General features: G+C 43.1%; 1 protein-coding gene across 12 annotated transcripts in view; it reads left to right on the top strand.

The window, feature by feature from the left end:
• The window catches only part of ADAM22 (ADAM metallopeptidase domain 22), a 125,195-nt gene that overhangs the window by 48,533 nt on the left and 49,305 nt on the right, over positions 1-27,357 (top strand). For all 12 annotated transcript variants that reach the window (XM_080975185.1, XM_080975180.1, XM_080975187.1 and 9 more), the window contains exons 5-9: positions 15,737-15,819; positions 20,240-20,303; positions 20,575-20,644; positions 24,518-24,588; positions 26,385-26,459. In XM_080975185.1, the coding sequence (XP_080831311.1) occupies positions 15,737-15,819; positions 20,240-20,303; positions 20,575-20,644; positions 24,518-24,588; positions 26,385-26,459 (363 nt within the window). The remainder of the gene's footprint in view (positions 1-15,736; positions 15,820-20,239; positions 20,304-20,574; positions 20,645-24,517; positions 24,589-26,384; positions 26,460-27,357) is intronic.

Raw genomic sequence — 27,357 nt, forward strand, 5'->3', positions numbered from 1 at the left:
GTGGGGGAACACAGATTGGGAGCCGAGTTATAAAACAACCAAGCCACATTTCAGTCTTCCAAAGCAGGGATGGGGACCCAAAGGGGGGATGGGCTCTTGCCATTGCACATTCCAGCCCCACAGATGACAGAGCTTTCTGCCCATGTATGCTTCTCTCCATCCAGGCAAGCAGAAGGCAGTTCAAAGGCACATTCCCACCAAGACACGTTTGAGGAGAGCTCACAGCAGGAGTGGGACTTCATCTCCCAGCATCCCTGCCCATTGGCCTTGCTTGCTGGGGCTGATGGGAGTTGGAGTCCAAGAGGCTGTGAGGGGCCACAGCTTCCCTATAACTGGCTTAGAGCAAGATCAGTGAGGGGTGCGGCCAGAGGAAAGTTCCAGACAAAGAGGCCTGGAAAGCTGCTTTCGACCCCCAGGCCCAGGGTTCCTCACCCCAGTTCAAAAGCTTGTTTTTATTTGGCTCAGTATTATAAAGCAAGGCACCTGTGTTTTGTAATTCTGTCAGAATTGTGCCTGTGATGAAGTCGTGGCTGTCAGGACTTTGCTGATTGCTGCTATACTCTAAGCAGCCTGCAGGTGGAAGCTGTATTATACACACTGGCTTTCCCCACATCTTACACCCTCAGGTAACAGCAATTAATAGCAGGAAGGAAAGCTTTTCCACCCAGTGGTCTGGTCTTTTTATTTTTTTGCATACAAATGAGAAGTGATCTCCATAAAGGCTGGCTCCGTGAGATTTGTTCCTGCCAGATCCTTGGAACTGGGCACAGAGTTGGAGCCATAGCAACATTTGACATTTCTCTCAGTGACTCCTTAGAAAGGTGTGGCTCTTCGCTAACAGGGAGGACCAACGAAGGCAGCTCTGTGGCTGGTGGCATTGGATGTGGGGTCTCCACTGTCACAGGACAACCTGTTATGCCCTTCTCCAGGATTCAGGCTTCTACCCACCCCCCACAGCCTACTGAGCCTCTCCTCTGGGTCAGATTCCTCCTCCCCTAACCCTCTGGGACCCTTCCTGGGGTCCTCCGGCTCTCTGATCTATTTCTCCTCAGCATCTGACCACCCTCTCCGCAACTTCTCCATGTATGTTACGTTGTTGTTTTGTTTTGTTAAGTTACTTTTATACTGCCATATCATAAAATATCAGGACAAAACAAAAACAAGAAACTGAAAACAGTACAGTTTTCATTTTAGCTGCTAGTGTGTTTTTTCTTTTCTTTTTTAGCTTCTGTAGAACAAAATAGTAATCTGAGGATGCCCATTCAGTGCAGTGGCAAAGATCTAGTTCTCCACTCATTCCCATTTCCACATTGCTAGTTTGCAGGCATTTTTACTGCCTCTTCAGAGTCTCTGCGCTTGGTATTATGGATGCCACAGTTCAGAAGAACAATATTATTATCAGACATGGAGCACTTAGGATGGGGCGCAAAAATACTTATTTATTGATTGAATTTATATACCGCCCTTATACCTGGAGGTCTCAGGGCAGTTCAAAGAAAATATCACAGTATATAAAATCATCATAATAATATTAACCCAATAACACCCCCCCCAAAAAGAGCCACATTTTAAAGGGGCACAGGACAGGCTTCCCCAACCTTGGCCCTCCAGATGTTTTGAGACTCCAATTCCCATCATCCCTGACCACTGGTTCTGCTAGCTAGGGATCATGGGAGTTGTAGGCCAAAAACATCTGGAGGGCCGAGGCTGAGGAAGCCTGGCATAGGATGTCAATCAGGTCAACCAAAGGCCTGGTTAAGAAGGAACGTTTTTGCCTGGCACCTAAAGGTGTATAATGAAGGTGCCAGGCGAACTTTCCTGGGGAGAGCATTCCACAGATGGATAGCCACTGCAGAGAAGACCCGTTCTCGTGTTGCCACCCTCCGCACCTCTCAAGGAGGAGGCACCCGAAGGAGATCCAAGTTGCAGCACAATGCCACATCTTGTGGCTGCACAGCAGTGTGTGGGCTCATCTCGGCTTTGGCTATTGAGGCTACAACTTCTGTAGGTTCTGCTTCACCACTTTTACTTTATTGTTGTTGTTGTTGGTGGTGGTATTATTATTATTATTAGTAGTAGTAGTACTAGTAGTAGTAGTAGTAGTAGTATACTGCTTAATGCATAAATAGACTTCTGTGTGGTTTATAAAGAAGATAAACCAGTTGCACAAACCTTAAAATGATTATTATTATTACATTTATATCCCACCTTTCCTCCAAGGAGCTCAAGGGGGTGTTACATGGTTCTCTCCTCTCCCCCCATGCTATCCTTACAACTCCCCTTTGAGGTACATTTGGATGGGAGACAGTGACTAGTCCAAGGATCACTCAGTGAGCTTACACCGTGAGTGAGGGTTTGAACCCTCTTCTTCCGGGCCCAACACTCTGACCACTGCCCTTTAAAGATTGGTGATTAAAATATGCACACACACAAAATTGCCTTAAACAATGCAGCAGTGAAAATAGGACACTCAGGTCAAGAGACCAAGGCAATGTCTCTTATTAACACAGGTGTGTTAACAACTTACCATTGACTATAATAGTGGGGTTGGTAGTGGGTTTGGGGAAGAGGGGTAGTGAAATTGGCAGAGAGAAAGCCTCCTTTGTGGCAACAGTGAGATGCCAGGATTTAAGAAGTGGCAGTAGCTGAAAGGCGACTGCTGTGGAGGCAGGGGGCATAGGGAGCTGCCTTATATTGAGTCAGACCACTGGTCTATGTACCTCAATATTGTCTACATTTGACTGGCAGCAGCTCTCTGGAGTTTCAGGCAGGGGGCACTCCCATCTCCACCTGGAGATGCTGGGGATTGAACCCCCCCCCCCCCCCGAGCTCTGGGCTTCTTCCCCCAAGAAAGGAAGAGTTGGGGCAGCCATGAATGCCAGTTATGCCTCTCCAGCCTTTGGAAAGATGTGTGTTTTAAGTAGGGATCCATTCAGTAATACATTTAAGGAGAGTCCCTGTTAGGAATACAGCTTATGAAAATCTGACGCTAAGAAAGAACAGGAATGGGCATCTGTTTCTCTCTGTCGGGCATTATACATAAAAGGTGAAAATCTAAACACTTTGGATCACTAGCAAGTCTCTCTCTCTCTTTTTTTTACCAAATTAGGTTCTGATTCTTCAAGGCATTCTAATATTAGAATACTGTACCTCTTTAGCATAGTTTAAAGACAATGCAATGCATTTTGGCAGTTTTCGTGGCAGACACGGTATAGGAATGCTCAAGACTTTTAATAATAAATGTGGAGTCATTTGTGGCTATAAAGCCAGTGGCAGAGCAATAAAATTTTATAAGGCATGGGGGAGATTGGAGGTGCTCTTTCCATTCTGACTCCATCCCCCTATTATGTGCTGGGGTCACTATGGGGGACTGTCCTCACAGCAGTTTTGGGCTGTTCCTGATGGGAAGAGGGAGGTGGCATATGCGTCAGTTTCTCTGCATGAAATTTAAAGCCCCTTATAGGATTGCAGCTGGTATATTATCCTAACCTGATTAAAGATGAGGCCATTTCTGCCTCAAGCGACACGGCAGGATCAATGAGCATCTCTCAGACTGTGAACTTGATCGCTTAGGGGGAAGCTCAGTCATCTCCAGAACCTCAGTTTATTGGCCCTCATCCAGTCCATTGTCTCATCAGGGTGCTGATTAAGGACATCCACTGGCCCTATTCAGGTACTCACTGCCAGGCTTAACTAAGCTGATGAGGAGGGGAGAGAGTAGACAAGCATGCTAGCTCCGCCTTCTGTCCCCATCACCTTCTGCAGGTTTGAGGATGACTTTTGTGTAGTGGGGAAGCCTCCTTGTGGGAGGTCCCACATAAGACCCTCTTCAGGTCCGTGGAAACTACTCTGCTGTTGCAGAAAAGTCCCTCTTGAAAATACAGAAAGTGTAGGCACTCTCTTGCATGCTTTCAGCTCACCTTATTTGTTTTTTAAAGCCCATCAATGAATGCCTGATTCTAACTATTTTATTCTTTGATTTTGATTATTTAATAACTATACCACATAATATATTAAAAAGATCTGTACAAAAAACTGAAGCAACGGCAGACAACTTAAAGGAGATATTACAGAAATGCACAGGAAAATCAGTGCAAAATTACTAATATATATATAAATCGGTATAGTTCCTCACCTGAATTAAACCTGAAGGAAAGAAATTACAATGCAGCTGGTTCTCATTTGGTTTACCATTGTGTGGATTTAGTTAGTCTCCTTATGCTTTCTTGTTACATCTGTCACTGCCGACTAAAGCTATAGCTGCACTCAATTCAAGTGACGCAAGAAATCAGTTTATTCTCTTTCCGTCCATTTCCTCCTTTAGGGAGACAAACACTACAAAAAGTTTTGCACGTGCAACTAAATTTCTCCCAGGGTTGCCCGGTTAGAATTTCAAAGATCAAATTTCATTGCTTCACAGTTCTTTTGGCAGTTTGTGTATGTATGCTCAGTTAGGGAGCTTCCAAGCAGTGGCTATTTTGTGGTGGGATTGAGTCACATTTTGTGCAGAAATCATTTTGTGAAACTGTGGTTGATTGGAAGGTATTGTGCAGCAAACCCACCTCCCCAGAAGACTGGACTTGTTTCAATAAGGAAAGCAGTGGGAAAATGCAGTAGGTTGAGACTTGCTTTGATGCCACATTGTCTGACCTCCCCGCAGACAAATCAGAATGAAGGCTCATTAAATATCCAGTCATCATTCCTTCCTACCTATGAATGCTCTATAAACAGGTGGTCTGAAAGTGCTCTTGGTCCCTGCGCTTTTCTCTGTTTTAGAGCCGCTTCCACCATGATTTGCAATGAAGAAGGGGCTGTTGATCTAATTCAATGCAGCTGCCATATATTGTGCAATGTGTCCTTTAATTCTGCACTTAAAGAGCATTTCTGAATTCAAAAGTTAGGTGGATCTCCTCCTCCTCCTCCAATAATTCTCATTCACTAATTGCTCGTACGTGACAGCCAAAATACACTTTTGCATTGGAAGCTGGCTTTAGGGAGAACCAAATGGAAACTAACAAGAGAGGCTTGGCAGGAAGAAACTAAAAGGGGAGAGAGCACTTAAGACTATTTTGTCAGCAATATGTTGATGGCACACAGCTCTACTTCTTTACATTTGCAGGTGAGGCAGTGGATGTGCTGGATTGTTGTCTTGCCTCAGTAATGGTCTGGGTGAGAGCGAAGCTCAATCCAGATAATTATGACTAAAGCACTGCTAGGGGGCAGCTAGTGGGGATGATGGGAGTTGTAGTCCAGCAACACTGGGAGGGCCACAGGTTCACCCCCTGGCTCCCAGATTTGTATGAGTGCCTCAGAATGGCGGAGGCTTGGAAAACCTTTGTTTATTTTTGTTGTTGTTGGCCAATCCATGAAAAATCCCAGCAAGGGCACTTTGTGAGCCCGAATGAAAGAGCGAGTGAGCAATGTTTGTTTTTGTTTTGAAAATCTGGAGTCTGATCTTGGGTCAAATGAGCCCAGACTTTCTGCACCATTGTGATGATGCTGTGCAACAGAACAATGGGATTATTGTTTTGCTGTATCTTTTGACTCCATTTTTAGATGAAGGCTTCTTCCAAAAATAAGTCAGCCACAACACAAGAGTATCAAAAACAAAACTACAAAGGATTGTTCGATGCATTTCAATAACCTGCTTAAAAAAACCAGTTACGGGAAAGACGACAAAAATAAGTTATATAAGGGGCACATTGTTTTTGCACCATTTTTAAACAATCCAGTTGTTTGGGCTGCCCGGTATAGAATTTGTAAACCGAATCACATATGTATACAACAAGGTGCCTATTTCAGTTCTTGTGTATTAAAGAGCTGCTAGCTTCGCCCATTTATTCTCCCAAGCTTTGTTTGACTGCCTTTTCCCCATGCAGCTTCTTAGATTGGAGATAAAGGCTGGAGGAAAAAAAAATTTTTGGGTGGGGTGTTGCAGGGGCAATCAGCAGATGTCCAGTCTTTCCCCCACAAATCCCCCTCCCCTGCAGTCACATCACTTGAGGAAACATGGGTTTAGGAACACACATTTGCCAAGACAACCAGTAATTCTGCCCAGGGCCACAAGCCCAATTCACACTGCAACATAATTTGGCAAATGAGGGGCAGTTGGTTTTGCCATGGAAGAGATGACATCACTCTTCAATTGCATTCATATGAGACAAGGTGAGATCGAGAAAACATGCCTTTGGGTTGTTGTGCAGCTGCGGGAATGGTAACAAGCTGTTTTTGCAGGCTCTAAGATTTATTTTAGCACCAGCAATTGAGATGCATGCAAGGATACTGAAAAGCTGCATCTTCAGAATACCAGATTTCCTTGTTGACTGGCAAACCTGCTCTCACGCTAAGCTGTCAGGACTGAAACCAGTGGCACTGGCTGTGGTTTAGGTGGGAAGAGGTACTAGAGAAACAGAAGCCCCCTCCACCCCCTCTACCCCTCCATGATATATTATTGTTCTTTCCTTTAGGCAATCTGGGATTCTTCCAGACTCCCAACATACAGTTACAGCAGATCACTGTGGCCTTTTATCTCACTTTGATTATCATTCTGTCATTGGGATTGCCACCGAGATAAAAGGGCTGCTGGTCTGAATAATCTGCACCAGTCCCCTTTCCTGTTAAGTATTCAGATCTGTTCCCTGCTGTTTCTTAAAAACAACACACTCACTCCGCCCCCCCCCTTGGACATTCTGTTCATCCATCTATCAGAAACAAGATCCAAATGCTACAGCCTTGGCTAATGGTTCTGACTGTATTCAAACAATGTACTAAATGGCAGGAATTGCCACTTTGGTGCCAGATGTGACAAAATGCAAAAAAAGTACCTTTTTGACATACTCCTAGGTAGACAGTCATATTGGTGGTTAACAGGCCTATGTGCATATTGTGTGCGTATCTTCTGGGATGCTGCGATGGGGGCATATATAGTGTGAAAGGTGCAACAAAATTCAAATGCATGTAATTGCCAGAGTTGGCAAATTACTTGTAGGTTGCACATTTGCTGCCCAGGGTTCCTTTGGAGGAAGGTGCAAGGGAATACCTCTAATAATTAATAAATATTTCCTTACATTGGGGTGTAGCTCATGGAGGAATTCAGTCATGTGTGAATTGTCTCCCAAGAAATGCAAATGTCCTCTTTGGCTATAGCAAGTAGTAGAAAGTGTGCTTTGCATGTAGAATCTCTGCCATCACCACGTCTGAAACCCTTGCAGAGCGGCTGCCAATCCGGGTAGGTAATGCTGACGTAGTTGGGCTGATGGCCTCGCTCAATGTTCATGGCAGCTTCCTGTTCCTTTTCCCTAAGCCTAGATGGATGCACTATGGTAGAAGATGGTTTGCTGAGAACTCCTTGGCTTGTTCTTGCAACACATTCTTAGCTGCTTACATAATTTTTACCGTTGCTGTTCTGCTTCCCAGTCACCTTGAATCTGAGAAGATTCCTAGACTATGAATAGGTTGTGATACATCAACAGCTCCTGTAGGCGATGTGGTAAAATGCATTCTCCTCCGTAGATGTGAGGAACTAAACTAGCTGTCCTCTATAGTACTTTCAAAATGTGTGTTTATAGACAATGCCTTATTAATTTCTACTTCATGAAAAGGGTGTAAAAAGCAGCAGGAACTGTCAGTGTCAGAGCTGCACTTGATGTTTAGGTGTAAAGGATCAGAAACCCAAATCGCTTGGTCTTCTCTGTTTTCATTATTCCTCTTTTGCCCAATCATGGTAGCATCAAGGTTTACTGCTTAACTATTACGGGCAGTGTGCATCTAACTTGTTCCATCTGTGCCAGGTTTCCTGCTTGCACAGTGGGACGGACACACCTGTCATCTGCCCCTAAATCTGTTTGGGGTTTCCTCTCAACCCTCCAGAGCAGATTTGGGAGGGTGTAGGGTGTATGCAGGGGAAGAAAGTTCTGTTGCAGAAGCAGAAATCCTTGAAGTGACAGAATGAGTTGTTTGGATACCACCCATTGTCATCATTATTGATTATTAATATATCAGAATTAATATGTATAAACTAATACACACACCTATGTCTATAGCATCATCAGGAGGCATACTGCTTTACAGAATTCAAGAGGATAGGTCCCTGCCCTGAGGAGCTTACAAGATAAAATTTCTCATTGTGGAAGCAACCAAGGAAAGGAAGATGGGATAAACAGGAGAAGCAGCATGCAGTCGTTGCTGTGGTATTTGCCATCTTAGGTTTCTCATCCTTTAGTTCCACCTCAAAAAGTATTCCAAAAAGCCACCAAATTCTGCCAAAAATCTGCCAAATTCCACCACAATTGCCCCCTCCAAACCTCTTTTCTCAAACTCCAACTCTCCACAGCCCTCAAAGGTTGGTGCAAAGACTCCTGGGATTACTAGCCTTTTCTCCCACTGTTTACGTGCCATTTTTGCATTTTTCGTGCTCTAAGGCCTTTTTCGTCAGTTCCTTTCTTCAATCAAATATTTGCTCCTGCAGAACTTTTTAAGGGAACGGGCACATTTTCCTTCTGCTTCACACTGACGTTCCATTGAGGAATGCAGAGTCTTGATACTTGCAAGAAGATACTGTGCAACAAGAAAAGAGCAGAAATGCTTCCTTTATGTAGGTCAGTGATATTCACTACAAAGTTGCCAGGGGCCTCTTTTAAATCTAGGAGATGTGTTCGTGGAGGGGCTTAATAAAATGCAGTTTGTAATGCTAAAGCTAAATCGTGATTCCTTTAAATGCTAAGGAAAGGAAATTACTTCAGATTTTGTGCCCTCAAGCCCAAGTGCACATGTTTGTAACATTCCTCACAAAGGGAGCTGCTGCCTTGCCGCCGCCTGTCAATTGCTTATCCCCTCTTCAGGCCTTGGAAGTCCCATTCCAGGGAGTCCCGCCTGGCCCCATCTCTGTTGCCCTTCTGTTGACAGGTGAGAAGGCTTCACAGTTTTGGCTGCTTTTTGTCCTGCTGTGTTTTTACTTAGTGTTGCTATACACTAGCTTTGCTTTTTCATGATTGTCTTCATACTGGATTGATTAGTTACATAGGCTCATGTGGAGAGATCAGCACATACATATGATGATAAGTGTGTAAGTATAGAAAGCCACAAAGACCATCTATGGGCCAATAATTGTGGCATATGCCCCCTACGCTCAACAGATGGTGCCACACTTCTAAAAGCTAAAGAAGCTATTGCACTGCTCTGGAAAGAACATTACTAGCATCTCCTTAACCGCAACCTCCCCCATAGCTGCTGAGGTCCTCTCTCAAATTCTGCAAAAACAAATTAGAGATGAGCTTGCAGTATCTCCAAATTTGGGAGAGTTGTGTACAGCTATTAACCAAATGAAAAACAACAAAGCCAGAGGACTTGTCAAAGTCTTCAAAGTGGGCAGAATTGAATTTACACAGCAACTTCACAAGCTCATCAAAAAAATCTGGGAGAGAGAGGAGATCCCAGCAGACTTTAGGGATGCCAAAATTTGCACCTTTAAATAATAAAAAAAGATGACAGAACGGATTGCTATCTTTATTAGCTGTGGCCAGCAAAATTCTTGCAAGGATCTTAGTAAACCGTCTTCTAACTATATCCGAGGCTACTCTTCCTGAATCCCTAAATGGTTTTCAGCCTTCTAGGGAGACAGCGTACATGATTTTCACTGCTCAAGAGCTTCAGGAAAAATGCAGAGAGCAAAACCAACCCCTGTATATGGCGTTTCTTGACCTGACTAAGGCCTTCGACACTGTAAATCGTAATCCCCTGTGGACTGTCCTCCTGAAAATCGGCTGCCCAACAGGCAGGGAGTTTCAGAGAGTTGGTGCTGCCACGCTAAGGAACTGATTTCTTGCAAGTGCAGAATGAGTGTTATGTGGCACAAGCTAAGGAGCTCAGGATTACAGACCTGAAGGAAACCTGTGCCACAACCACAATTTAAGAAATTAGGGAAAGGAAGCTGGCAAGAAGGGCAGAAAGCTGTAAACAACAGCAGGACGTATGCTACTCCCAAGGCCATCTGGTGAATACCACTCATTCAGGACATTCTCTGTGGTCTACAGCAGTCACTAAAAATAGCTTGCCTTGCTCACCTAATTTCTAGAGCCACTGACCCAGTTCATAACTCAGTGACTTTTAAATATTTCTATAATGCAGCTGAAATATCCATTTTAAGTGGGACAACACACACACACACACACACACACACACACACACAGAATGCCGTGCTCTTTGAAACACTAGTCCATCTTTTCCATTTCTCTAGAAAGTTTCGTTTTTATTATTGGCATACATTCTTGAAAAGCTGCAATTGCAGATGGTTTTCCAGCATCAGATCTCAGATGCAGATTTGGCTTAAGTTTAGCTGTAGGCCTTGAGCCTGGCTCTCAAATATCACATTGATGCAGTCAAAGCAAAGAGGACTCATTAATTAAAAAGCAGTGAGTGTGCACCCTCTAGATTATAGTAGTTGTTGCCGGTTTGAAAGTGCTACTCATAAGAAACCAGAAGTTTCAGCAGAGCAGGTGGCAGATGAACTCCTTGGTCAGAACTACACATTACATTTGAGCACTTAAAACAATTGGGCCTCTTTGGGAGGAAATGATTTGGAGAATGGGAATGGCTGTAGCTCGGTGGCAGAAAACCCTGGCTTTCAACCCTGGCCATCTCCCAGGCTGCCAGCCTTTGCAGAACAGGGATGGACCATACGTGATCCTCCCGATCTTGTTAAGACTCCCATCAGTCCCAGACAGCATGGTCAATACCCATGGTTGGGCAGGGGGTGTTATTCGAAAAGTTCTAAAGTCTTCCATAAAGGTCACGATCGCTGTTCTGAACATTGGCCTTAAAATAATGAACCGACAGCTCAAAACTACAGACAACACTCGGCCCTGGGAAAGAGGCAAGAAGGTGAAGGGAGGTCACGCCGCTTCACACTTCGAGCCTCAGGGCATGGGAAGATGCCGCATGTGCCCTGCTGCTCACTGACATCTGGCCAAGGAGACGTGGCAGCATCTGCTAGGAAAGCGGCCTCTTAATTGCTTCCCTGTAAAGATGAAGGAACTGGCTTTGAGTGTCGCCTAAGAGAGGACAAAAAGGCAAGAAAGCTGGGGACCATTTTTCTGTGCCCTATTAGACCGGTAGGAGTCAGAATCATATAACTGTAGAGTTGGAAGGGACGCCAAGGTTCATCTAGTCCAACTCTCTTGCAATGCAGGAATCTCAACTAAAGCATTCATGACAGATGCCCATCCAAACCTCTGCTTTTATATATGTTGGAAGCTGTCCAGAGTGGCTGGGGCAACCCAGTCAGATGGGTGGGGTACAAATGATAAAATTAACAACAACAACAACTGTTACGTACTGAGTTGAATAGGATCCAAAATGCAGCAGTCTAATTGGTCCTAGAACAATAGGATTCAGAATGCAGCAGTCTGATTGGTCCTAGAACAATAGGATCCAGAATGCAGCAGTCTGATTGGTCCACAGGAGCCACCCAATCACGATGAAGATGATGGAGATGAAGAGATCACCTCTCAAAGGAGTCCATTCCACTGTCGAACAGCTCTTACTGTCAGAAGGTTCTTCCTGATGTTTAGTCTCCTTTCTTGTAACTTGAATCCATTCATTTTGAGTCCTGCCTTCTGGAGCAGGAGAAAACAAGCTTGCTCCATCCTCCATGAGGCAGCCCTTTAGATATTTGAAGATGGCTAGTATAACTCCTCTCCGTCTCCTCAGTTCCAGGTTAAACTTGCCCAATTCCTTCAACTGTTCCTCATAAGTTTCCATACCCTTAATCATCTCAGTTGCCCAGAGTCAGATTCATGCTTTTGCTCCCACAGTGGCAAAAGGCACATGCCTAGGAGACAGGCCAAAAAGGGCAGAACTACATGATCAATTGCATGTATGAAAACCCGGGGAGTTTTTTCTACAAAAGAAGGAAGCCTTGGCATAGGTCTTATTTAGAACAAAGAGACTCTCTCTCTCTCTGTGTGTGTGTGTCTTAGTCCTTTCCCCAAGCCACTTCCACCCTCTCTACGCCCGCAGGAGTTTGGAAAAGGACTTACACTGTTTAAGAATGCTTTAGAAGGAAATGCATTGGGCAGGGAGCTGTAAGAGAAAGGTTGTGGGCAGTTTGCTTGCACACATACAAAGAAACACACTCTGCTGCTTCATATAGAGTCAGACTATTGGTCCATCCCAACATTGTCTACACTAAGTTGGGGAAGGGACACCGGTGGCCTTCCTGACGATGTTGGACTATGTCTCCCATCATCCTTGACCATTGGCTGGGGCGGAGTTGGAGTCTGGAGGACACCATCTTCCCCACCCCTGCCCTAACATATCTCAGTGCCGAAGCTTCTTTTTATACCAGCATTTTGCTGGTGAGTTGTGTTTTCTTTCTTTCTTTCTTATTTTGTTTTATTTATGATTTTCAGTTTTATACATTTTGATAATTTTACAATCATTTTATTATTTCAAAACTCGACTTCCTCCTCTTTCTGCGGTTCCTTAAATTTATTTTTTATATTTTCTTCATATTCCAAATTAACTTAATTTACTCATTTATTCATCTGCTTTAAATATACAGTGGTACCTCGGGTTAAGAACATAATTTGTTCTGGAGGTCCATTCTTAACCTGAAATTGTTCTTAACCTGAGGTACCACTTTAGCTAACGGGGCCTGCCGCTGCTGCCATGCCGCCGCCACACAATTTCTGTTCTCATCCTGAAGCAAAATTCTTAACCAGAGGTACTATTTCTGGGTTAGCGGAGTCTGTAACCTGAAGCGTCTGTAACCCGAGGTACTACTGTATACACTTATAAAACTCTTATAATCCTGCCATTGTTCTTATCTGTCTACAACTTATTGTAAATATTCAATAAAGCATTTCCACTCTTTTATAAAAAGTTTATCTTGATTTCTTATTTTGCCATTTCTGCATATTCCATAAGTTTTTGTATCCATTCTTCTTTCGCTGGGACTTCTTCTTTCCATTTTTGGGTAAGTAACATTCTTGCCGCTTGCAACATTCATGTCGCATATATGAATAAATTTCTATACAGTTTGAGTAGCTCTGTCCCTATAATCCCCAAAAGGAAAGCTTCTGGTTTTCTTTACAAACATTGTTTTAAACATATTTTTCAGTTCATTATATATCATTTCCCAGTAAGCTTTAACCTTACTACAAGACCACCACATATGATAAAAATAACCTTCTTTCTCTTTACATTTCCAACACTTATTTGATTTTGATTTCATACCATACTTAACCACTGTTTTTTCCTCAAGTGCCACAGTTGTGCTTGTGGCCAAGCACCATTTTGTGTTTGCTTCCTCTTCCTCACACGCCATGCACACCCACCAACACCGACTGGCTCAGCAAAGAACATACCTAAAACTTGGAAGCAATGCACTATCTTGCTACTGACTTAATCTTGTGGACGCTTCAGTAATTGGTAATTAGATTTAGCTACATGCTGAGGGTAGTGATTTTCTAAACCCAGTGACCTTGGAATGGCTGCCTGCTGAAGAAAAGGTTAATCATCAGTTGGCATTTTGCAAATAATTCAGAACTCATTAGCTTGACCAAGGAAAGGCAAAACTGTGACTAGCAAATAATGTCACTGATTTTGTCTCCTCTACCCTCGGGCTAGCAAGTGGTTGAAGGATGTCTAAATGGGAACTGAGCGGAATGACATTTTATTGCTACCTGGGAGTGCTGTGTTAGTTCAGTGGCTGGGAGCCAGCTTCTCCAAGTTACTTGTTTGCTGGAATTTGAGATACGCAGGAGGCAGGAGGTGATTTCAGACATACATCATTTTATTTGTAAGTTGTCTTAACATAGTTAAAAGCTCAAGGAAGCTTACCAACATGGGAAAAAACCCCATGTAATTACAAATATAACAAGAACAGTAAACAATAAATAAAACACATCGAAGGCTACACAACCAAATCAAACAATTTCCACATTAAATCACAACAAGATCTAAAAATAAAGATACAAAAAATAATCTCAATAAGAACAACGTCCCCTAAACAATTTACCAACCCAAGAGTTTCTACAGCAGCCTCAGCTTTTGTAGCTGGAGTCAGTCAGGGCTCCACCCTCCCAAGGCAGGGAGCAGGTCTTCCAGGACTCGCAGCCAAGATCGTATCAGACTTGAGTCATATTCATAGTTGACCCATTGAAACATTAAGTTATTATTGACTAACTTGTTCTTTGATTTTAATGGGTTTACTCTTACTTAGGCTGTATACACACTCCTGCTTGCCCTGCACCAGTGCACTCCGGCTACATGACGTTGACCACAATCCGTGTCTGTTCTGTACCTGTCCTGCTGTTTCTTACGAAGTGCTCTGTTTTGATGCTTTAAATGATAACATCTTGGAGGTCCCAGGCCTCAAGGAGATTAGACTGGCCTCGACCAGGGCCAAGGCCTTTTCGGCTGTGGCCCCTGCCTGGTGGAATGCTCTCCCACAAGACATCTTTCCGCAGGGCCTGCAAGACAGAGCTGTTCCAACAGGCCTTTGGCCGGGGTCCAGTCTGACTCCCCCTCTCTCCTTATAAGAACTTGCATGAAAGTGGCCTCCGAACTTTGCTCACAGGCTCATATAAGATCAGTATAAACTGTTAGGCCTGGTGAGCATTTAAGGTCCCCATCCCTAATTTGCCATCTGATTGGATTTCACTTTGAGTCTGATTTGATTTTAGGATGTATTTTAATTGATTGCTTGATTTTATGGTAATATGTTAGCCACTCTGAGCCCAGTTTTGGCTGGGGAGGTCAGGGTATAAATTATTATTATTATTATTATTATTATTATTATTATTATTATTATTTCCCCTCCCAAACCAGTTTCGATCCAAACAGAAAAAATGCATTTTATTAATTTTTGCTATTTTCCTTCCTTCCTATGATTGGTCATATATACCAATGTTTATAGCAGATTGAAATTAGTTTACTGCAGATGAGTTTTAAAATGGGATGTGTCACGCTACAACAACCACCCACCCACTCACCCCTAGCTAGACCTGAGACTGTTGCATGGGGAGAAATGAGCACGACTTCAATCACACATGCTTTGAGTTAATTACAATTGTGCATATAAGAAAATATTAGAGGGATGGTCCAAAGGATTCCTGGAAAAGAGGAGCTTCTAGAAGGCAGTTCAGGAATAAAGGACCAGCAAGAGGAAATGGGCAGCAGACCAAGCGAGGGAAAGCCAATCTATTTATCGGTAACCCGCGTAAACATGGTTATATGCGTAAGTTGGTATGTGAGTTTGTGCCTATATTACTTTTCCGAATCTCCTGTTAGTTACGTTTATTGCTGATAAGTAATAAGCGATTTTTGTCTTGTAGTACTGGTTCCAACACTGGCCAGCTGTTCTAGATATATTCTACCAATGTACTTCATAGAGTAATATGCTTGCGTGTGTGTGTGTGTAGATATATATATATATATATCATAGGCTGAACGTCCACATTTTGGTGGATGTAGACAATCCGAGATCCACATTCAGCCAACCTTGAACGTTCACTCTGATTGTAATACGTGTAAAGTCAGAGTGAATCACGAGAGAATGAAACCTAGTTCACCTACTGTATCAGCAAAGGTAGGAATAGGTATGACTATCCTTCTCTCATTTACTTCAACCTGGCTGACTTGTGTTGTTTTGAGAAACACTGCTGTGTGTGTGTGTGTGTGTGTGTGTGTGTGTGTATAGCGTTGTGAACTCAAAAGTCTCTGTTTCTAATTGCAGGGCGGGGAGCACTGTTATTACCAAGGTCACATCCGAGGGAATTCAGAATCGTTTGTTGCCCTGTCAACCTGCCATGGACTTCAGTAAGTTTGTCTAAGATGTTGTATGCAAATAGCTAACTTGGGGGGGAAAAGGTGGGTGAACTTTGTAGCACAAGCTCTGTAGAGCGCGTGCTTTGCCGTGGCCTGGCAGCCCCAGACCCAAATTACCATCAGTGGCAGCACCACCTGCAGTAGTGACAAGGGTGCTGAAGAAAGTGCATCTTTCTCCTCTTGCATGTTGCCATTGATTGCAGGTCAGAGGGCTCCAGGAGTGACGGGCATCTCCAGTGTTTACTGAGCTGTCCTGGCAAACATTGGAGCAAACTGGAGCACTCCTTCCAGCTTCTGGAGAGCTTCAACCTACTATCAGTACTGATGGTGGTGTGCCAAAGGGAGGAGAGGACCCGAGAGAGAGAGAGAGAGAGAATGAGTGAGTGTGTTGGGTGGTGCATTTTACCGCAGTTCATAGTGCTTGGCTGAGTGAAGAGCTCTTCCTACCCAGACCGGTGCTGCAATGGTAGAGAAATGCCTCTCTCCACTTTTCAGAAATGAATTAGAAGATAGGAGAGAATGACTTCCTTCTCCATTGTTGGATTTCAACAGGAAGGAAATCTACCTTCTGCAGATCGGTGCTCTATGTGTGTTTTCTCTGCAAGTATGTCCATGTATGTGTGATGCCTCTGTGTGTGTGTTTGTGTTTGTGTGTGTGTGTGTGTGTGTGTGTGTGAGAGAGAGAGAGAGAGAGAGGGTGTGTGTGTGTGTGTATGTGTGTGACAGGTGGCAGGTAGCATGTGGCACAGGCACAAATAGAGGACCACACTCACTACTGGCTTGTGACCCTTGAAGGCTTGTCCAAACAGTGAATTGCAGCTCTTGGGCCAAAAAGGACTTCACTACCCCAGGGTAAGCAATACTGAGCTAAATAGACCAATTATATGACTCAGTATAAGGCAGCTTCTGATGCAAACATGTCCATCATTCTATTCATCCTACTACTTGTTTGTTGTTGTTGTTTTTAAATGGGCCAAATTGGAAATACTTGTAGTTTTGGAAGCAACTTACATTTATCTTGATTGCTGAATGAGCCGTTTTGCGCTCAGTCCATGCTGCATTAGCTGTGTTAGATACCAGCTCAACAACCAGCTTGTGATAAATACTGTGTTTACTCGAATCTAACGTTAGCGCACCTTTTCTGGCCGAATGACTTTGTGAAAATCAAGGTGCGCATTAGATCCAATGGCACATTTGCATTCACCAGCAGATACCCTTTTTTGTTTCAAGGTTCTGAAAATTGAGGTGCACATTAGATTCGATGGCACATTGGACTCGAGAAAATATGGTAGATACCTATAGCCAAGTCGGTGTCTTAAAGAGGATTAGACAAATATATGGCGGAAAAACCCAACTGGTGGCTACTAAAAACCGCTTCAAGATTTTCTGTTGTAGTCAAGTGTGTGTGTGTGTGTGTGTGTGTGTGTGTGTATGTGAGAAATAAATAAAAGATATAAATACTAATCAGGAAGGCTAGACGGAGCCACAGCTTTATCAGCCCCAACTAGAACGGCGTCTTCAGAGTTGAGAAACAGCTGAAGGCCACCAGATCGATCACCCCTGGTATAGTGGCTCAGAGACTGCACTTTGAACCTGTTCAGCTCTCTCCTGAGCCATGAACTCACAAAGTGGGCTTAGGCAAGCCACTGCCTCAAAGCCTTCACCCCCTCCAACCGCCGTCCCTCTGTAGTATTGTGGGAGGGGGGAGTACTGGCCTCCCTCACAGGTTACCTGTGGAGATTACTGAGATAGTGTATTCAACACATTTGAAACGTTCTAGGCGCAGTGTCCTTATTGGTCTGTTTCTCTATATTTGATCTACATATGATACAACATCAGGCCTGAGGGATCATCCTGTGGTAAGAGATTGCTTCTAAATAGAAAGCTCTTACCTCACAATTCTTTGTCATCATTCAATTTCCCTGAAAGGTCTGCACTTACCTTATGGGATCTTCATTGATTTATTGCTCAGTACTTTTAAAAAAATTATTATATGTGTATTTGCAAGACTGACTTTTCTTTTTAGTTTGTCAACCCCACCCCACCCCGAGTAATAAAAATATGTGGCTTCTTCTTTTTTCTTTTGCAATAATCAGGACTTGAGACTGGGCCACGTTACGTGCTGAGCTCAGGTTACATGCTGAACATCAGCCTAAAAATAGTATCTTTTTAATGCAGTCTGCAGGGTTTGGCTGCATGACTTCCTTTAATAGTAAGATGTATTATTTATTTATATATAAAAATTGCATACTTCAATTTCATTTAAAAGAAACCAAAGTGGTTTGCAACAATCACACAACACAAATTCAAACTGATCACCAGCTAGCTATTACGGAAAAATGTTTGCTTCGTAATTGTCTGTGTTTGCCTGTCAGTGAAGAAAAGTTTTCAGCAAACGTTTGAAGGTTACTACAGAAGGCACCTGCTGAATCTCTCTTGCATTCCTTAGGAATGGGCCAATAAAGGCTGGGTTTCACTGTGATGTTAAATCAGCCTCACTACCCCAGGGGATAACCACTGATGTTCCTGCAGATGACCAATCTGGGATATAAGGGTTCAGACAGTCCCTAAGGTATCCTGGGTCTAAATTGTTCAGGGCTTTGTAAATTACAAAATACAAGAATCCTGAACCTGCCTCAGGAGTAGATGAATGGAGCACACAGATGTTTTAACAATGGCCTCACATCCTTTGCCCCCACCAGCAGTCCAGCTGCAATATTCTGCATAAGCCACAGCTTGTAAACCAAGTCCGAGGGCAGCCCCAAACAGATCATCTACTCCAGCCTTGAGGTTACTAACACAGGAACTACAGTGGTCAGGGTATCCTTTTCCAGGAATGGCCATAGCTGGCAAACTAGACAGAGCTAGCAAAAGGCACTCCTAGCCACAGAGGACACTTGGGGCTCTGGTGACAGAGGTGTATCCAGGAGGACCCCCAAGCTACACACCTGCTCCTTCAGAAGAAGTGCGGACCTGTCCAGAACAGCGAACTTGCCTAGTTCCCAGACATATATCGGCTCTTAGACCATTATCCGTGATGCTTGCTTTGCCTACCAGACGATGGCAGGCCCCGTCATAGTGGGACTGCTTGACGGTTCCTTGCTGATTTCGTCTTGTTAGCTTGTGACTTACAGTGACACTTTCCATTCATCTTGGTTTTGACTCTGAGCATTTTGGTCCAACTTTCCAGACCTGATGATTTGTGAAGACATAAATCCGCAGTATACTTGTCTATTTCTTTCAGCTGCTGAATGTTAATAATATATCATATCCATCCTAAAAACAGAAGGAAGCCAAGATGGAAGACTTGCATGTGTTGTTGGGCAGCTAGGCCTTCCCAACTGTATTGTGGCCCTATACCGCCTCCTTCAGGCCACTCGCAGAAAGAGTTAGACCACATCAGATAGGATGGCCCTTTGCTGATTTCATCTTGTGGGCTCCTGAGCACCCTCCTCAGTCCCACCTCAGTATATTAAGGGAGGGTACTAGCTGTCAGCCAAACTGGGGCTGTGCTAGCTTTGTGAGAATATCCGACAAGTCACCTATCCACCATTACCACATATGCAGGTGTATGTGGGGTTTGTGCCATATTGTCCATGCCACGCTTGGGGGAAAAAAATAGAATCATAGCAACATAGAGTTGGAAGGGACCCCACGGGTCATCTAGTCCAACCCCCTGCAATGCAGCGTAGGGCTCGAACCCACAACACTGAGTTTAAGGAGTCGCACTGAGCTATCCCAGCAGAGTGTTTTAATTTGGTGCACCATACCAGCTTTAGATTTTTAAAATGCAAAGGTGTAGGACAGAATTTTATCAGATACATAACGCTAGAGAGTTTAGCTGTGTCCAGCGAAGCATTGTCTTTTGCGGGGTGTGCCTCTCTTGCAGCCACAGCTAAATGTCAGTTTTGGGGCAATTGACTACAGCAGAATTTGTGAACCCCACAGTGAAATCCCTAATTCCATCAGCTCACAGAAGACACGAGTACACTGTTGCAGAATGGAGGGTTGCAGAGGCTTAGAAAGGAAAGGCCATCTTAGAGCATCTCTCTAGTTAGTAAATGATATAGTGCCTGTAAGACGCCAGTACCTGCAGCTGTTCAGGCAAGCAAGGTGTTCTCCCTGGGTTGCAGTGCTGCCTGCTGGTGGCAAGCAGGAGGCACCGCACATCGATGCGTTTAATGAACTGAAACTCAAGGTGATTTGGGTAGTAATTCCTGCAAGGCAGACAGAAATTGTCAAGAGTGTGGTGTGTTTCCTGATAATGTTTTACTTTGTTGTCTTTAAAACTCCAGCTATTAAGTTCACAGTATATCATTTTATATCTATATAAAATGTGTATGTATATATATACACATACATACTTGTATATTTTATTGTGTGAGTCTGATATTTCCCTAATTCTTAACAGCGGCATGTTCTATGATGGAAATCACACATATCTTATTGAGCCGGAAGACAACTACACTTCGCAAGTAAGTAGATAAGTGTTTCGTAAGCAGAATGCAGATATTATCTATAGGAAGCATATTTCACAAAGTTGTTCTTTCCTTCTTTAGCAAACAATTTAGGAATTCTTGTGTAGGTTCCAGCTGAGTTTCTGAACTGTCAGAAGGTTGCATCAGAAAGATATGCTTCTCAACTTCGTAACAGATGGCATTTAATAACACCCTTTGGTGCTAGAGTAAAGTCCCAAGAAAGTTTATTTTGTATTGCTTTACTAAATTTAGATGTTTCTTATTTCAGGAGGAATTCCATTTACACTCTGTTTACAAATCCAGATTATTTGAATTTCCTTTGGATGATCTTCCATCTGGTATGTGGTTTTTTTTTTTAAATCTTGGGGTTTTTAAAAAAACCGAACATACTCTTAGCTCATCCTTCATTGATGCACTTACTTCATAGTTAATCACTTGTAGGGTTTGATTTTGTTATTTTTAAACTAGAGGCTGAAGAAAATAATCTGCCAGCCTGATTGGGAAACAGAAAAAAATCTAACTCCTCTTCTAGTAGAAAGTCTGTTTTCTAAAACTCCCTCCCTCCCTCCAAAAATATTTTTAGTTTTTTAATATTATGATAGTTATTTAATGACTGGTTTTAGGAGTCTCCACAGATAAAAAACAGGCAGATTATAACTGATGCACTTGTGTAAACACATTACTGCTTACATCTCTTTAGATTTAAGTTTAATAAATGAGCTATATATATATAAAAACCCCAGCTCCTAATGATAATAATAATAATTTATTATTTTTACCTCACCCATCTGGCTGAGTTTCCTCAGCCACTCTAGGCGGCTTTCAACAGAACATTAAAAACATAATGAAACTTCAGACATTAAAAACGTCCCTAAACATGGCTGCCTTCAGATGCCTTCTAAAAGTCAGATAGTTGTTTATTTCCTTGACATCTGATGGGAGATGCTGAAGATCTGAAGAGGGTGTTTTCAAGGTGTAAGAACAAAAGCCCATAAGACAAGCTTGCTGGATCCTGTCCGTGACTCAGCTAGTCCAGCATCTTGTTCTCACCGTGGCCAGTCAGATGTCTGTTGGAAGCCTGCAAGCCGGACATGAGCACGACATTACTCTGCTTACTGGTATTCAGAAGCATAATGCCTTCACAGTGGAGATAGAATATAGCCATCGTGGCTGGTAGCCATGGATAGTGTTGTCCTTTGCAAAGGCAAACGCTTGCATGCTTTCCATAGGTATTTGGTTGGCCACTAGGAGAAGAGGATGCTGGACAAGATGGACCACTAGCCTGACGCAGCAGGTCTGTTCTTACGTCTTCAGTTCTGTCTGGTGGTCCCTTTTACGAATTGGTAGGATTTCTTCCATGTCCTGCCTGCAATCCGTGATCAGTTTGTTCTGTTCAGTAGCATTCTTTGAAAAATAATAGAGCACACACCACGCCGAAGTAGTATTGTGGTATTGTTTGCATGCATGTTGTGTGAAAATATACTTGGGAGACAAAACAATTGAACCCGTAGCCGTGGTTGCTGCAGTCAAAGCTTACCATGAAACTGAGGGGTGATTGGAAACACAAAAATGGGTTCCACACCTTTTCTTCTTCCTTGCCTTATTTAGTTGCTTATTATTTTGCACTTCCTGTAAGGAACTAAAAAAATCAGCATGTAGTTTTTCCACCCTTAATCCTCACAGCAACCCTGTGAGGTGGGCTGGAGTGGTTCAAGGGTGCCTAGTGGGTTTCATGGATGAGTAGCACCTTGAACTTGGGTCTCTCTTGTCATCGTCTTTACCATTACACTACACTGCTTATTTTGAGAAGTCAGTATGTGTTTCCACCACCCCTTATTTGCACAAATAGCACTTTTGTTGCAGAGAGATAGCATTGTCTCAGCAGCTAAATCGTCATCTCCCAGATAATACATGCTTAGCTTTTGTAATTGGAGTGTGGGTAATGGCTGTGTTCATGGATTTATTCTGGGCCTGGTTTGTGATGGAAACAGTTGTGTTCCCATCACAAACATCTCTCCCTCCCTCTCCTCTTGATAGAATATGAATATGAACAGATTTAAAATAATGCCATTTTTTCAAATTATACAATTTATATAAACTGTAAATACATCTAAGGGATGCGGGTGGTGCTGTGGGTTAAACCACAGAGCCTAGGGCTTGCCAATCGGAAGGTCAGCAGTTTGAATCCCCACGATGGGGTGAGCACCTGTTGTTTGGTCCCAGCTCCTGCCCACCTAGCAGTTCAAAAGCACGTCAAGTGCAAGTAGATAAATAGGTACCGCTCCGGCAGGGAAGGTAAACGGAGTTTCTGTGCGCTGCTCTGGTTTGCCAGAAGCGGCTTAGCCATGCTGGCCACATGACCCGGAAGCTGTCTGCGGACAAACGGCGGTTCCCTCTGCATATAGAGCAAGATAAGCACGCAACCCCAGAGTCGCCCGCGACTGGACCTAACGGTCAGGAGTACCTTTACTTTTACCTTTTATAAATACATCTAATTAGACAATACTTTTCAAAAGCATTTAGTTTGATTTGAATTCTGAAAAAAATATATTTTAAACATATTTCTGCCATTGTACTATTGTTGAAGCTGTGGGTAATTAATATTTTGGTACATTTAAACAGATGGGTAAACCTGTTAGGGGAATCTGGAAATATTTCAGTGCCTATGAAAACATTCTGAAGTGTTTGGGATTGGTTGAGGAGCCTTTTTCCATGTTGAGGGCCACTTTTCCTTGGAGGTAATCTGGCAGGGCCCACATCCCAGCAGTGGGTGGTTCTGGAGCCTGTGATGGGCAGAATCAAAGTCAAAAGGGGTGGGGCCAACTCTCTTCTCTTTCTTTTCCTGCCTCTCCCTTTTCTCCCTCTTGCCAAACCACATCAAATTGCGGTATCAAAATACTGAGAGCTACATGTAGTTATGCTGAGGGCTGTATGTGGCCCTGAGACAGCTGGTTGTCCACCCCTCTTTTAAGTCATCTAAAAGAGTTCAGAAAGAAGTCTGCTGACTTTTTCCATTTTTTATTTTTTTTTAGAAAGGTCAAAACATGATAAAACTACTGTTGCATGGGATGGATGATGAAGAAATATGTTTGTGTATGAAAGCTACACTCGGTTGCATAAAAGCTGTCGGTTTTTTTCACTCTCAGTTTTTTAGAGACAGCAAAAATCGTTTTTCAGTTATTCATCTATCCCTCCTGGGGGCAGTTTCAGAAGTAGGTGGGTGATGATACGCTTCTGGTTTTTCGTAGCAAAATCCATTTATATGATCGTTCAGATAAGGAAACTTTGCCTTTTGGTGAAATGCTGAGATGTTTGTTACATAGGCTTCTAATGCTGTTTTTGGTTCTGACTTCTCTTCATGCCATTAATACTTTTTTTAATAAAAAAATTCTTATCTCGCCTAATTAAAATGCTGATATAATTGGGCTTTGATCATCCCTGGCCCAGGCTGCCATCCTCCACAGACTTGCCTGAAAATTAGTGCTGTTGACGTCAGTGGGAGTAAGGGCTCCATTTAACAGTGCACATTTCCTGCACTCAAAATGCTTTGGTGTAGGAAAATGGATGTGAAGAGCTGGTTGCCTTTGGCCGCTGACTATGCATCAAAGCTCACAGTAACAAACTGCTCATAATGACAAAATAACTGCTAGAGCAGGGTGAGGGACTTTTGACCCTTCAGACGTTGTTGGATCTTATCTCTTATTGTCCCCTAATATTGGCAGTCCTAGATGGGGCTTACAGGAGATGGCGTTCCAACAATATCAGGAGGTCCATCAGTTCCCCACTCCTGTGGTAGAGGCTCAGTAATATTCTGCTCATGTTGGTTCTTTGTGTATATATAAAGCTGCTGCATACTGTGGCTATGTAAGTAGCCATTAGAAAAGCAGGTACGCAGCCATGGAGAAATGGAAACTAGGTGTTATTTGGAGACTACCTTTCTTATCTGTGTTGTTACCGTATTTAAGTCTATAAGTCCACATTTCCACACGGTGGTGCCCAAGGCCACCATTTATTTGCAGGAAAGCATTTTGAAGGGTGCAGAAGTGTAAACCTCCACTTTTAATATTGAGCCACACATGAAATGCTTGCAATATTTCACTGCTGTTGTTCAGCCTTGCTCAATGCAATTGCTTTCTTCGTCCTGCTGTTGAAAATGCCTGTCTTTTATCGACCCGTGTTGTTCTGACTTGAAATGTGTGTATTCCATTCAGAATTCTGGCACATGAACACCACGTCACAGAAGTTTGTTGTGAAACCGAGACACAAAAGAAGAAAAAGGCAGGTATGTGCCTGTACCTACTGACTTTTCCCTTTAAAGAATGTGTATTCAGGCATATCTTTCGGTGGATATGGGATTCTTTTCGGAAGGACGCGTGGGCTTTCAGAACTCTATGGACTTCAGTGCTTTCTGCAAAGAGGCACCTGTTATAGTGCGGTTTGGACATTGTCCCCTCATGAAGTAACACGCCGTGTCCAGTATCACCTGGTGACTCTGTAGAAGAACTCTGCCATAGACAGTGTTGCTCTGGAAGCCCTATGTCACCTGCTCTATCAGAAATCCAGTCCCAAAAGGAAACTGCTGCTTTGCTTTGGGCAGGAAGCATGATTCCCCCTTGCCTCCTATTCCAGGTTTTCCCACTACACTGGCAAAAGGGGTTCCTTCTGCTCAGTTCCACCAAGAGTACTTGTGTCTTGGTGATGGAGAGATTATTTCCCTTCCTGTGTGTGGAAGGGTGAATGTGCCCTCTTGACACTGATGTCATTCCTACTTACCTGGACAGGGCTTGGACTGAGGTCAGGGCTACAGAGCTGCTGGTGACCAATCCAGCAGTCCCACCAATTCAGCTGTGTGTCCCCATTGTGACCCACCCACATCTTGGTTTGTAGCAGCAGTGCCAGGGACAGGAGGGCAACTCCTATAGGAGAAACTTCCCTTTTGTGGTCTCAGAGAAGAGGACACTTTGTAGAGGAGAAAAAGCAGGTTTATTGCGTACCCAGGTGAGAGTGCAGGGTAGTGCAGACCACACTCCCAAAACAGGTTGGCAAGAACAGTTATACATTTCTACTGGGAGGATGTTCTACTTAACACAGCCAATCGTGGAATTCCATAGCATATCTATTGCTATATGGAAACTCCTCTTATAAGAAAAAATCCTGATCTCTAGGCTTTTCTCACGCTTGTGCAATAATCTTGTTTACTTCATAATTATGTCCTTGCACTTAACAAGTGACTACTTCATTTTTGGTTACTTCTGCTTTTCCTTGGCTAACTGTTGACTATGGTGTCCATGGAGTAGAGGAATGCTGAGCATCCTTTTTGTATATAGGACAAACAGAAGTGACATAGAAATCTCTCCGCCGCATCACACTTGCTACTACTGAGTGTAAGGGAAAGTGTGTGTGTGTGTGATCCTTCAAAGGTAGCAGCATGTTTTAGATTTCATGCTACACACATACACTTACAGTCTCGTGTCAAGTGTGTGCCATTAGGAAATGTGCAAGACCCGTATCAAGGTGACCTCCCAGGATGTTCTCTAGAACAAACATGCTCTCCATCTGGGGCTGAGCTTTCTGATGTCAACAACTGCATGGCACAATTTTTCTGGAGAACCTGCAGGGGGACCCAGCACATAGGCATGCTGTGCTATGTATCTGACAAAGTAGAAAAAAGGTTAAGCTTCTCAAAATCCTCTTAATTACAGAATTCTCTAAATAAGCCAGTTGCTTTTTGTTTGTTTAGTATATAAATTGTTGAGCTTATTGGTGCACACACTACTTTGGAATAGATTTGTGGCATTCCTATAGAAAGACCACACTTTGATGGGAGGCAGGTCACAATCAATACCTTAATGCAAAATTTGCCCATTATGTTTCTTCCAGAGTTGCATCAGAATTAGATTGCTGATGCTGGGAGGCATGGCATATATTCTGTTGCTAATTTGGTACATGGAACTACTTGTAAGTGCTTTTGTAATGAGGCCAGAATGAAGGAAATAAATTCATTCCAACACAATGAGTTTTATTACAATCAGATACGTTGCCATTTTACACATTTACAGTTTCTTACTCTTTCCGCAGGTTCATCAGAGCCCGTATAAAGTTGAAGAGGAAACTAAATATGTTGAGCTAATGATCGTAAATGACCATATAATGGTGAGGTTTGCATTTTGGGCCTTTTTGGAGTAATCAATAATTCACGCGTAGCATTGTGCCTGCAGTAGATTAACAATAAAATACCTATAGCAAAATGATTCTAAGCTATGCAGATATATATGATCAGAGTGAAGCCTGAGCTTGTTTGAAGTTATGCCTAGAGCGGCTCCATAGAACTTCTAATAACATAGGAAAGGTCAGCAAGTATACAGTGTAATCCTATATATAAGTCTTCTCAGAACAAAGCCCCATTGAGTTCAGTGGATTTAATCCCTGATAGGATTGCAGCCACAGAAGGTTTCGGTTGTACAGTGGTACCTCGGGTTACTTACTTTTCAGGTTACACACTCCGCTAACCCAGAAACAGTGCTTCAGGTTAAGAACTTTGCTTCAGGATAAGAACAGAAATCAGGCTTTGGCAGTGTGGCAGCAGCAGGAGGCCCCATTAGCTAAAGTGGTGCTTCAGGTTAAGAACAGTTTCAGGTTAAGAACGGACCTCTGGAACGAATTAAGTACTTAACCCGAGGTACCACTGTATACAGAACATTATGCCTAACATTTCTTCTAAATTACAGTATTAGCTGAATGGCATATATTTAGTTAAGAGAAACTATCCACAAAGTTTGAAATCAGCCTTGAATGTAATATTCCTTCATAGTGGCATCTACGTCATTTTTAATCTGTTTCTAAATGGTTAAAAGATACCCCTCAACGTCATTAGCTTAGGACCAAAATAAATGTGATATTGAGTTTAGACATACAGAGAGATTTGCATCAGATTCACAGTGATTTTCCTTACATTAACAGCAGGAGGTGGCAGGAAAAGGTTAACCCCCTCCCTTCCTGCTGCAATCCTGATAATTATCACACCACTACAGCCTTGGCTTCTACTTGCACT

Source organism: Podarcis pityusensis (assembly GCF_964106645.2).
Source record: "Podarcis pityusensis genome assembly, chromosome: 12".
Classification (NCBI taxonomy): domain Eukaryota; kingdom Metazoa; phylum Chordata; class Lepidosauria; order Squamata; family Lacertidae; genus Podarcis; species Podarcis pityusensis.